This window comes from Megalops cyprinoides, chromosome 3 (assembly GCF_013368585.1).
Source record: "Megalops cyprinoides isolate fMegCyp1 chromosome 3, fMegCyp1.pri, whole genome shotgun sequence".
In the NCBI taxonomy this organism is placed as follows: Eukaryota; Metazoa; Chordata; class Actinopteri; order Elopiformes; family Megalopidae; genus Megalops; species Megalops cyprinoides.
This window is the reverse complement of record NC_050585.1, coordinates 10,235,729-10,248,731: the sequence shown is the minus strand read 5'-3', so window position 1 is coordinate 10,248,731 and position 13,003 is coordinate 10,235,729. Positions and strand designations below refer to the sequence as shown.

The window sequence follows — 13,003 nt, the reverse complement described above, 5'->3', positions numbered from 1 at the left end:
TCTGAACTGACTCTTATTTGTTGACTGATGTCCTCCCCCCTGCAGGAGTTCTTCTACGAAATCAAATATGCCGAGCTCAGCAAGAAGACCCTGGAGGTAACGGTGTGGGATTATGACATCGGAAAGTCCAACGATTTCATAGGTGGGCCCGCTCTCGGGTGTCTGTTGTGTTTCTTTGCACCTGTCTGTGTGTAGCCTTAAGCCAGCCTGAGAAAAGTAATTGCACCAAATGTGTGCTTATATGTGTGAGCACAGCCACTGAAAACCATAATGTTTCATTGAAAGGCCATCTACAAAGCAGAAGCAGTCCACCAACTGGTGCAGGTGCATCTTTTTCTATTGTCTTTGTGGAAAGCAGTCAGGAGCTAGCAGCTCAGTGAGACAGTCTAGTGAGGTTTCCTTTCCCTGCTGGTGCTTGTCTGCTTCCTCTAATGGAAGCAATGTTCTCCTGGGGACTCTGTTTACAACACCCTGAGCCCACAGGCAGCTTCCATCTGTCCCGCTGCTCTGACCTGGTCCAGGCCTGGGTCGATGACTTGCAACCTCCCATCAGGACACTTCTCCAGGCAAGCACCTGCTGGCTGGCTGTCAGTGACAGGCCGCTGACACACTGTCCTCTGCCAGACAGCCGGGGGGACAGCACTGGCTGCTTAATTAAAGAGAAAGTGTGATCAGAGCAAATAAGAAAAAAAAAACCTTCATCTTTCATGTACAGGCAATTTCACTCATTCCCAACCACACAAGACGTGTTGGGCTGTCTCTCTGTACGTTCCCCTTTAAGGACATGTGGAGTTTAAACACGACACAGCCCAGAGAGCCTCTGCGTATGGATGTGCTCATTTTATCTGGAGCCGAAGCCCAGCACTGCATCTCTCCAGGGTGGAGACTCGTCATATGCGGCAGACTGTGGCATTAGGAAAACTCAATTAATGAAAGTAAAGGGGCAGAAAGGATTGAGTGCACCATTCCCCTGGGGGTAGAGGTTGGAGGGTTATTCTAAGCTTACTAGACATAATCGTGCAGCCAACTGATTGCACCCTCTCCAGTCCACTGACTCCTTCCAGCACACTGGTCTAGAAAATATAAGATGAAATATATAGTGTATCGTAAACCCCGGTTCAGGGGTCAGTTGCTTCCTCCGAAGCAAAAACTCCACATTTGATCTTTCTTATCTCATGTTTCCACATCATCGTGTCTTCATGTATTGATGAGTCTTCCCTCTCCCTGTCCCCCGCAGGTGGAGTTTCCCTCGGGATTAATGCCAATGGGGAGAGGCTGAAACACTGGTTCGACTGTCTCAAAAATAAGGACAAGAAAATCGAGCGCTGGCACACGCTGACCAATGAACTGCCTGGATCTGTGTTCAGCGACTGAAGACCCAGCCCCAACCCTATCCCCACCTTTGTGGCTAAAAGCCCCTCCTACCTGACCTGGGTGTGGCCCAGCCTTGATTGACAGATACTCTCCTGCAATTTCTCAGTTTGGAGGCGGGCACCAGACCTGCCTCATTTCACATTCCCAAGGTTTTCTCTCTACCTTTCGTTGGTGTTGAGCTCTTACGGGTTCTACTTGATACTGTGATGTAGCTTGTGGGTCTATCAAGGCTATGGGTCTGTCCCTCTGTTCTGACTCAAGAAGCTGTTTTCCTCTCCCTGTTAAAAATTGCAAGGTATGCTGTCGAATGGCATATAGTTGATGTGGTTCCCCAGTGTTGTTCTAAATCATAAAAATTTGCCATTTGACCAGAGGAGGTTGGCAGTGTATCCCACAATGCCATGCGTGCAAAGAATATCAGTATTTTTCAAATCCCACAGTGCACAATCCCCCACGTCAATGAGTGAAGTGGAGCCCTGACATTCAGCTTTAAAGTATCCAGTAGGTACGCATCCAAAGTAATGAAGAGTGAGCAAGTGATTCTTTGCCTGGCTCTGAGCTTGTATGCATTTATTGTTTCCATCTGCAGTAACAGAAATAAAGACTGAAAAATGATGTATATTTGTGAACCAAACAAAATCACAGAGGCTTTTAAACACAAATGAGAACATGTCTAAGAATGCAGTAGAAGTTTTTCAATAAATCTTTCTGAAATGTTGACAGGTAAATAATATTGTAGGTGGAATCAGGAGGTTATCAAAACACAGTGATGGCCTAAACCCACAGCTATGCACGCAAGGCATAGTGGAATGTCAGCCAACACTCCTTTGTGGTCTGCCCAAGATAACACTCATACACACACACACACACACACACACCCTGATTGGTGGTCAAACATTCTGAAGTAAGACTTTACGATGCTTTTATAGCTTTTAAGCTCTATTGTTGTAGTGTATTTATTGTTTATCTTTGTTTATTTTCTGTGTAGTGCATCATGTAAAACATCCCAGTCAGTTTATCAAGTGAATGTACAGAGATCAGAGATCCCTTACTCCAGGGGGAAACCTCTGAGAATGTGCACCTAAGTGCTGTATGAGGCAGACACCGAGTACACAGTTCAGTCAGCCATTTCAGGGTTTGATAACAAGCAGGGCGACATTTAAGTATGTAGTACAGTATAGGCAAATGTGTGACTGACCTTTTAAAATGTATAAGAAACCTTAATGGCTTCATGTGATGCTCAGAAACTACATGCCCTGCAGTCTCAAGCAATTGTTAGAAACCAAAATATGATTTTGTTTGTTTCATCCTTTCCAAGAGTACATTTAAGAGAGACGTTGAAGACAAGGTCTTTAAGTAACGCATTTAAGCTTCGGCATTGCCCTCAGATAAGCCCTAAATTATTTCCCAGATTTTAATAATCAAGACAAGATCACATCATATTTTCATGTAAGTGCTGTGGTTTATGGCTGGAATATACAACAGCCTTTAAGGTATGTGGTAATTTAATACAGAGAAGAATGTCATACTCTATGAACCCTGACACTAGGATGACAATTGGAATCTTTTTGGAATGTGAAGTCATAGCTGTTATTGGAATTTTTTAGTCCCATGATTTCTATTTATTTGTATTATGAATTTTGTAAGTGAATTCTTTAGGAGCTCTTTCAGTTACCTCTGCTATCTCACACCAGGACTGTGGTAGGTGAGACTGTACTTTTGAGGTGGATATTTTTAAGCAGACATGTCAGTAGCTCCACCTCTTCTCCCCTGCCTATCACTATGGTCAAGGACTCCACCCAGCCCACAACCACCTCCATCAGTCCCACTTACATCCAGCAGGAGATGTCATTCAAGCCAGCTCACTTAGGCAGGGTCTCTCTCTCGCTCCCTCTCTCTCTCTCTCTCGCTGCCACACTTGTGACATTTTTTGCAATCTGTTTGCCTTTGTACTCAACCTCTATATTTATGAAAAAAAAAATGCATGCGGATGTTCTCGGTTTGTCATGAACTGACTTTGCTAAATGTTTGATACTGCTGTTTTTTTCTGTGAAGAAAAAAAAAACTACTCTGGATGCTACAAGAATGTCAGTCTTTCTTCTCAGACAAACTTTTTGTACCTCTGAACGCTATCGCATTGCCCGTCAGGCTGCTGTATTGACTGGAGATGTGACTGCATGTGTCAAAAAAAAAAAAAAATCTGTCTCTGTTTTGTTTTTTAACACTCAGGCGATTGTTTGCATATTCTGGTGGTTCTCCAAAACAGGATTAAAAAAAAAGAAAATGTTTACCAGTGTTTCACCTTACTCTTGCACCGAATGGCCGAATTATCGTGCCTTTTCTTTTGTAACTGTGTGTTTTTTGCACCGCTCACTTTACAGAGTTCCCTAGATCAATATTAGCTTTTAATATCTAAATGATACACATTTATATTCCTGTACGTTAACGTCCGATATTGTAGTTTGACCTGTGAGTACTTCCCACTTGATGACACGTCGCCAGTGTGTGGTTGCGCTGTGTGATGGTGATGGCAGAGGTGCAAGGCTGAGGTGAAAGGCTGTCCTGTAAAAAAAAAAAAAAAAGAAAAGAAAACAGGGCAGATCCCGGTTTCTGGTAGGAGCCTGGCCAAGAGGGCTGTGCAGGGACGGCTGGAGGTTCTGGTGACAGACATGCCAATCTACCATCAGGCTGGAATTCACAGCTTATGATCGCTTATGACCCACACGTGGCTTTTTTAAGATTAAAAGTTTCTTTTTATCATAGAGGCATATTGGATGTTTTTTGTGCTTTCATGTTTTGAAGTTTTTTTAGTTTTTTTTTTTTCCTCATCAGGTTCAGGTCCACATGTGCTGACTTGAAGTAAGCATCATGACATTTGAATTCAGATACACAAGATGAATAGAAATTAGGCCAGAGCCACGATATTTCAGAGAAAATATTTCGCAAAAGCAAAGATGGCTCTTTAGGCTTTGTTTACCTGATGCATCAGGAATAGAACTAAATGGATCGGGTCAAAAGGATCGATTTTGCTTACTCATTGAATCCATCTGAACAAAAAAGGAAGCACTCAGTAACAGCAGCTGTAGCAGGCTGTCCGAATACGCAACCTACAAATCTTTTGCCGTTTTATTTAGGTTCTGAAAAATAATCTGGAATGTTGCTTTTTCTTATTTAATGTGCTTATTGTTAATGCGTTATTTCTGCTTTGCATAACAGATGTGATTAATACTTTCCTTCACAGTGTAAAGAGGTTTTGTGCATTAAGATGTTTCAGTATTTATATGAATTTATTTTTTCTCAAGCACAAGTGGATTGGTGCACAGATTAAGTTTATTTATATATTATTCAAGCTCTGCTGTGAAATGTCAAAAAGTAACCTAAAGTGAACACGTGCACTATCAGAAACCGGAATTTTGCTTTGTTTTGTTTTATTTGGTCCTTTTTTGAAAATGTTTGAGTATTATATCCAAAGTGTGTTTTTTACTATGGCGAATGGTGTGCTATTTGTATGTATAAAACTGGAAACCCACATTCAATAAAGTAGAGAACCAACCGTGGCAAGTTTTATTTCAAGTATGTGAACATAGCAGTCATTTTTATGGCATTTGAATCAATCCACAGTACAAGAAGAGCTAAATGTTCATATTTGACTAAGGTGAATGGAATGTTAAAAGGCAGCTCAAGGCATGAGAGTATGCCTATTATTCGTCTGCCCTGGAATAGTGAAATCATGAGCAGGTTAGGGGGTGTCCATGCCAGTGTTATGGAGAGGAATGTGAGTCAATTGGTGCCTCCTGCCCAGTCCTCCTGCATCGCCCCTTACCCAACCTGGCCATCAGAGTTAATGAAATCCCACTCCATGAGCTTGTTTAAAAGTGGCTGTTTTGTACGATCAATCCTCTTGTCTTAACTGGATTATCGTGGTTTAGCACGGCGGCTGTCACTTCATAATCATCCAGGGAGCGCACACATTCATCTCAGATTAAAAAGTTTTGCTGATCTCCAGGACCCCTCCAGGCTCTGAACTTATCTCCCCAGTCTTTTTGGCCTCTGTTCAGTCCAACCACTCAGTGCTTTATCCGAGTGACAGATTCTGGCCCCTGTTCAGGCTAACCACTCTGTGCTTTATCTCAGTGACACATTCCAATCCATTCTTACACAATGGTGTGGATGCAGCTGTTGCTGAAATTGACAAAAAAAAGTTATTTTAAAAGAATGCAAAACTTGTTCATGTTGGTTATCTGTAGTTCATGTAGGGACAAATTGTGTTGTGGTTAGACTGAAGAGAGACCTAATCCTCACTCTGACAACAGAGATTTGCTTTGACTTGCCAGGGCTATGGGCATTGCTAGAATGGCTGTTGTTGATGTTCAGTCAACTATTCAGACTTCTCTCAGCACACACATTTTTAACAAAGGAAATTTTAAGGACTTGACCCCAATGCATGAGTCGGGTAACATTGATTAACAACACTGCTGATGCCACCTGCCAGGACTGTAAATGTTTGAGAAGTATGTCTGCCGCACACCTCACATTTTCACATGGAAAGATCTCTCTCTTGGCTCCAGGCTGTGTTGAATAATCATATTAAACCATTTCCCTTCAGAATATTTTCTCTGTTGAACAATTTACTGAGAAGTGGAGGGAAGATGCAGAGGTTACAGTTATGAATGAAGAAGTCTCTCAGGGAGAAACGTCTCAGGGTTATGGTCAAAGAGAGCAGTGAGTTATGCGTATATTAGGTAGGCACTTGCCATCTTAGCGTTAGTGAAGGGTTATTTACGTTACACTACATTACATTTTTGCTCAGTAGACACTATTACTCACAACAGCTTGCAAAGCCTATGGTTTTAACACGATATTCCTTTAATGTTGCTGGGGTATTTACAGTGGCATTTCAGATTAAGTACCTTTTCTAAGGGCACAACAGCATTGCCCCACCTGGGAATTAAAATAGCAGCCTTGGGGTTACAAGCCTTCTGCTTCTTACCACTATATCACACTGAAGAGAGGCATTACTTTAGGCATTTCCCTTGTGTTTCCATTTGCTCATCCCCAGCCTTGACCTGTTCCACATATCTGCCCCATGAATCTTACCCTGCTTCAGGACCCTGCCAATGTTTTTAGCATTATATTGACTGGTCTATGGGGGGCAGTAAGCTCTTTAGGATTACCACCCCACAAACAACTGATAATGCCAGATCAACACAGATTGCATGTATTTCTGGTTTGGTAAGACACCCCCCGCGTTGGTTAAGACAAGGGGAGGGATATGACTTCGTCAAGAGTAATTCTCTAGCCCCTATATAAGGGGGCTTCTTTGCCGTCACTCACCCACTGTATGCTTTTAGGTGCTGCCGCTGCCTCTCTCTCGCTCTCCCTCCATCCGTTCACATGCACAGGGTCCTCAATATTAGCTCCATGGCGCCCCCTGTGGTGAACAGCACTCCAGGCCCCTTCGATGGCCCGCAGTGGCCCCATCAGGCCCCTCGCACCACCTACCTGATGGTGGCCGTCCTGATGGGCATGGTGGTGGTGCTGGCATCCTTCGTCAATGGCCTGGTCATCCTGGTCTCGCTGCAGTACAAGAAGCTACGGTCGCCGCTCAATTACATCCTGGTCAACCTGGCCATAGCCGACCTCCTGGTCACGTTCTGCGGCAGCACGGTCAGCTTCTCCAACAACATCAACGGCTACTTCATCTTCGGCAAGTCCGTGTGCGAGTTTGAAGGCTTCATGGTCTCCCTCACTGGTAGGTCATCCTCACGATAGGAGAGAGAGAATGGCATGCTCAAAGGATGAAACTCACAACATTTTCAATGAGACTTTGTGGGGTACTTAAATCTAGAGTGAGAGTATTTGTAGTCTAGTAAAGCTTGTCACACACTGTTTAGACATGTCATCTTTTTGTTTCTTTTTTATTTTGTGCATATAGTTTGAATGGTTTCTCAGATGTGTTTGATCTTAAATGCCTTCCTCAGTGTTCATCCCCATGATAAGCGCATTGATGTATGAGCATTGAAATGATGCCTTCTGAGTATGACACAAAATGTAACAAATTGTAGGGTGACTAAGAAAGGCACAAAATCACCTTCATAATAGCAATGGGTACATTTTTTGATGGTGAGATATAGGAACATGGTTCTCTTCGTATCTTGCTACTGTTTAAGGTCTGCAGTAATCTGCTTACACTATTGTTGCTAACATTTGATGTTCGCCTAGCATTTCCATCAAACTGGTTCTCAAGTGTTTTTCTGTTATGTTCTGTGTAACAGAATTTTTATTTTTAAAATTTGCAAAGGTGCATTATGAACAAAACATCACATCTGGAATCACATATATAATGATTTATCTTAAGTTGTAAAGTGTGTAACATGTGCAGTCATTTTTCAGGTATCGTTGGTCTCTGGTCACTAGCTATCTTGGCTTTTGAGCGTTACATTGTTGTCTGCAAGCCAATGGGGGACTTCCGTTTCCAGCAAAGGCACGCTGTGATTGGATGCCTTTTTACATGGGTGTGGTCCCTCATCTGGACCGCTCCACCACTTTTTGGATGGTGCAGCTATGTTCCAGAAGGTAAAACAAGAAACAAAATGATTGTTTTTGAGATGCACATTCAAATTCTATACCTCACCGAAGGAGTATTCCACATATAACAAATGTTTTGCATCTCTGCAGGACTAAGGACATCCTGTGGACCAAACTGGTACACAGGTGGTGCCAACAACAACTCTTACATCATGATGCTCTATATCACCTGCTTTCTCATGCCTCTCAGCATTATCATCTTCTCCTATACCACCCTGGTGTTTACGCTCAGAGCAGTGAGTGCTCCCCCTCACCCTATCAAAGCATGTTGAAAAGATAAAGGTTTAGCCAAGGACAGAAGTTTGACTAAATAAAATACATGCCATGCTTTAGAGTTGGAGAGCCCTGAATGATTAGTCCACCATATGAATTCCAGTGATAACTTGTTTTAGTATGCACGGTTTGGCAAAGTGTCAGATTTTATCAGTGGCAGATAGTGCTGAATCTCCACACACACTGAACATCTAAATGGGTGTGAAAGAGTTTTATTCTAATTTTCATGGGCATCTCCACTCTCCCAGATAGCAGCTCAACAGAAGGAGTCGGAGACCACCCAGCGGGCGGAGAGAGAGGTGACCCGCATGGTGATCGCCATGGTGCTGGCCTTCCTTATCTGCTGGTGCCCTTACACCACCTTTGCCTTAGTGGTGGCCATCGACAAGGACATAAAGATCAGCCCTACGCTGGCCTCCATGCCTGCTTACTTTTCCAAGACAGCCACCATTTACAACCCCATCATCTATGTCTTCATGAACAAGCAGGTACTGAACTCACAGATGTGCAATTACTAGATTGCAGCAGTCAATCTAATGCTATTTCACACAGCTCTATCTACTGTTTTGGTTCTCTATTGGACCTAATTCTGTATCTGTTGTTTAATCATATATACTTGGATGCACTTCAGAATTGTATTGTATATGACAGAAATAGGGCTAACATGTATTATAGGGGATAAGCCTTCAAAAGCTAACTGTTTATTGTTAATGCTCTCATTATGTTATTTTTTACGATTCAAAAGGGTATTAAAGGGATTTTGGCATTATGACAATTGTTCTCCCACGGTGGTCTTGCAATCTACAATGATTCTTTGCCTCTTAGCAATCCTGATTAGAAATGCTTTTTGTCATTTTGGTTCCCAAAAGCTTCTGTTAATTGTTATGGAGATTATTACTGAATTTCCTTTCTTATTAATTTCATCCCAAAGTGTGGTAAGGTAATTCAAGTTCATATTGTATTTCACATGCTGTTCTCCATCTTCTGGTTCATTTTTGGCTAGTAACTTTCACTTGTATCTTGTACCTGTCGTGACAGTTTCGAAACTGCATGCTGACAATGATGTGCTGTGGGCGCAATCCTTTTGGGACGGTGGAGGACACCTCAACATCGGGGTCCTCTACTGGCAAGACTGAAGTCTCTTCAATCTCAGCAGGTGCTAGCAAGGTCAGCCCAGCCTAGTGCACAAAATCAAAATGGCCACCTACTGAAGGACTTCATCTGCTCCAGAACAGCCCCTGGGATGGGGGCTTGCAAGTTGTAGCACCATTCACAACCAACACCGATTCCAACCCGTAAGGACAGTAATATTCTCAGGTGCATGTCAGTAAAACCTAAAAGCTATTCCAACGGTCAATTACATATTATGCTGTATCATGGTCCCATGTAGCAAAATTTGACTTAGAAAAAGCTGATGAAACCATGTTCCCTTATGAGACTTAAAGGCCACAAAGGCCTCTTCTCTGAAAAATAACCAGCTATTTACCTTATAGTTATGTCATCTTGGATCGATATTCAATTTAATTTGTCTTCTGGGAGAAATTCCACTGGCATTGAAAAGATTATTTATGTATGTATGTTTCAAAGAAAGAGTTTTTGTATCAGGCAGACACCAAATGAAACCTTTGCAAGGCTGTTCTTTGGTGTATCAAATGAAATGCTCTTCCCGGGCTTTATTTTCGCATAGAACCCTTTGGTGCCCCTTAGCCATGTGCATTGTCATCTCTGTCTGTGGGGTAAATGGCATTGGTGTATAAACACCTACAGCAATCTGTGATCAAAAAACTTTCTTTTGGAGAATGAGTCACACTGTTTTTGTGTCTGATTGCAGATCATTAAAAGGTGAGCTTGTTTACATCAGCTCCCTCAGTACCACAAGAACGGTTGAATTTTTAACACGGAGCATGACCTCGCATGACTGGCTAGAAATGAAAGAAAGATAATGAAATCTTTGGGCAAAACATCAGTTGTCAAGTGTCGAGCGTCGAGTGTCAGAGTCAGCGATGTAAGCTCCTGCTGTATTAGATGAATAATCACACCTCCAAAATATTGCACTAAAAAGAATGCTGGGGAGAATTACTGGATTCTGATTAAATACAAAACCAGAATACAAATGATGATGGAAGCAGGAAACAGTAATTGCTGCTCCATTGTCATATTTAGGGGTATAATCTCCCTGGCATATTAACCTTTGAATCGACAAAAACAAATATTTCAATTTGTGTCATACACAACTAATCCATATCTCTATTTAGTGCAGAGTGTTCATGCAAAATAAACACTGCCGCAAGCAATTTCTGGCGAGTGTTTTCACAGGCTGCCCATCCAGGAAGCTATGATTTAAAGACCACCCTGAGATATATCCTGGAGAGTATACCACCTGTCTGCGAAAGAGAACACTGAGCTATGCTTTGTTAGATGAGGGTGTTGGATCTTTATAGCAGAGGACTCTCTTCATATCTGACAGGCTTTATGACTTTGATTTTATTAAACAAGAAAATGAGAGCTCACTTAAAGTAATTATGTCACAGGACCTTGAAAAAAATCCATAGATACCAGCCAAAGATGGTTCTCTTTAATTGCTGAGCATGGAAAAGCAGCCATAAATCTGTTATTTTCATTATTTTATTATTTTTTATGAGCAGTAAGATTTGAGTGCATCAGACATCAGACATACATCAAGGTTACTGAATTAAATTACAAATACCAACTGGACCTTCTAAAAGAATCACACAGCTAATATCCTATAGTAAATAAGCAATGTATTGAGGCCAAGAGGTTGCTCAAAACGATATGAGGACTTAATTCATCATATTATGCCTATAGTGCAGAATTTAAGGTAGTATTCATTACATTATGTGCACATAATCTATGATACCATATATGTGTTGGTGTGACCCAAATATGTTGATGGTTTCTCTAGTGTTCTGTGAACATTTTAAAAGTAACAGTCTCAGATGATGAGTGACACAGATTTGAGTAATTGCATTTTATTTTGAATATTTATTTTCACACTTCAACTTTCCATAAAAAAATCTATCACTATGCATGTTTGTTTTTCCTTTCTTTTCCTTTAATAAATGAATAATGTCCAATGTTCGTGAAAGCACATATTTTCTCTCAAGTGTTCATTACACAGACATTAGAGAGCACAAAGAACAAATATTTATCAACCGAGGCCAAAACTGTCAGGCAAATTGAAACTAAACCAACCTCATACATTGCAACCAAAACACTCACTCTGATAATTAGTTAATAGATTGATCAATGGTATCTAAGTGGAGATGAATTCATGTAGAGTTTGTTAAAGTCACCATAGATTAGCATCATATCTGTTACTTTAATAGGGTCAGTTTTGGAGCTATAATAACAGTGACAGAACAGAACTTTCTAAAACCAAGAGTGGAAGAGTCAATATCAGGATCCTAGAGAAGGGAGCAAAGTATAGCTGATTTTAAAGGACAGTCCCAGTAACACCAGAGCTTTGAACTATGAAGAGTATCATTAGACACAATTCTGAGCTCTTGAGCAGCACTGTGATACGACAACCAAGAGAAAAAGATGAAGGGTTCATATTCATCAGTGTCAGTTCACTCATCAGTCTAATGATCATAGTATTCAAATTCTGGGATATTACCACAAACTGTCACATACTTAGATCACGAAGTGGAATCTGAGCTCTGAACCTAGCTGTCTCACTAGTTGAAAATACCTTACTTAAGACAGGTGAAGAGTTAAGGTTTGTATATGGTGAGAGATTTATTTTATTGTCACAGCTATTGAAAGGATTCTGGAGTAGGTACTATATGCTGAGCTGAGAGTGGGAGAGAGCTAAGATGTGGCATTTTTGACAGCATCATTAAATTTCAGCAACCAGTCTTTCATTAAGACAGTAATGTATGTAATTTAAAGGCCCTCCATTTCCTTTTCTCCATTATGACAAATTTTGCCAAATTACCTGGGGGTACTTTCCAGTAGAGAAACTGATTTGGTTTAAGTGGAGCTATACAATCAATCGACAAAGGGAGCTAAACAAAATGAAAGCCAGCTGGAAAGTCATTGAATTTGATCGGGATGGGGAGCAAGAAACACATTTAAAAGGCTGTCAGCAGCAGAGAAAGTCATATTGTGAGGCTGCACAGCAAGTTGTACTTTTAGAAGGCATGGGCAGCTGTACATCCAAGATAATTCCAAGGTGGTGTTTGACTGTAATATCCTTATTTCCAAGACGACTGAAGCAGTCACGCAAAAAAATAACATCTACATCTATGACCTAGGATAGATGGGTTGTTGCAATATGCGGAACAAAGAAAAGGAACACTGCAAAAGACACCTAGCAAATCAGAAACACCATCAGCATGAAGATTGCTTCCTCCAAGTACAGCACACAAGTACCACTGAAGAAAAATCAATAAACTCTGTCATGAAGGATTTGGTTTAAGTGATTGACAGACAATAGCAAAAAAATGCACAGTTAGTTGCCTTGCCTCTATTGTACATTGTTCTTAAGAATGTGAGAAAAATTCTGAAGAGCTGTACATTTTAGGCAGTGTCACAAGATAGTGGGTCCCACACAGCCAAGGGAGGAGTCCAAAATATGGTGCAATGCTGGTGTTTATATATACATACAGTGGGGGGGGGCGTACATACAAACTGATACACATGGTGTCAAATCAGACTAATAATGGTCAGCAAGAACAACAACACACACAAAAACTACAAAAACTACACAAAAACTATTGCACTCTCAGGGCCCAACTCTCACCTT

The 13,003-nt window shown here is 41.3% G+C and overlaps 2 protein-coding genes across 2 annotated transcripts in view; both read left to right on the top strand.

The window, feature by feature from the left end:
• LOC118774962 (double C2-like domain-containing protein beta) overlaps positions 1-1,499 on the top strand; it is an 81,775-nt gene extending 80,276 nt beyond the window's left edge. The window contains exons 8-9 of the mRNA XM_036524601.1: positions 46-142; positions 1,238-1,499. Coding sequence (XP_036380494.1) covers positions 46-142; positions 1,238-1,374 — 234 coding nt within the window. The 3' untranslated portion in view covers positions 1,375-1,499. The remainder of the gene's footprint in view (positions 1-45; positions 143-1,237) is intronic.
• Positions 1,500-6,804: 5,305 nt separating this feature from the next.
• On the top strand, positions 6,805-9,417 carry LOC118773962 (pinopsin-like). The gene is made up of 5 exons (XM_036523016.1): positions 6,805-7,126; positions 7,768-7,950; positions 8,053-8,198; positions 8,484-8,723; positions 9,274-9,417. The coding sequence occupies exons 1-5, from the start codon at positions 6,880-6,882 to the stop codon at positions 9,415-9,417; spliced, it is 960 nt and encodes a 319-aa protein (XP_036378909.1). The 5' UTR covers positions 6,805-6,879.
• Positions 9,418-13,003: the final 3,586 nt, after the last annotated feature.

Bases quoted from the DNA above. Each gene is read 5' to 3' on its own strand.
- LOC118773962 (XM_036523016.1), top strand. From the start codon at position 6,880: ATGGTGGCCGTCCTGATGGGCATGGTGGTGGTGCTGGCATCCTTCGTC. The intron at 7,127-7,767 runs GTAGGTCATCCT...GTCATTTTTCAG, and splicing joins CTTCATGGTCTCCCTCACTG to GTATCGTTGGTCTCTGGTCA. The intron at 7,951-8,052 runs GTAAAACAAGAA...GCATCTCTGCAG, and splicing joins GTGCAGCTATGTTCCAGAAG to GACTAAGGACATCCTGTGGA.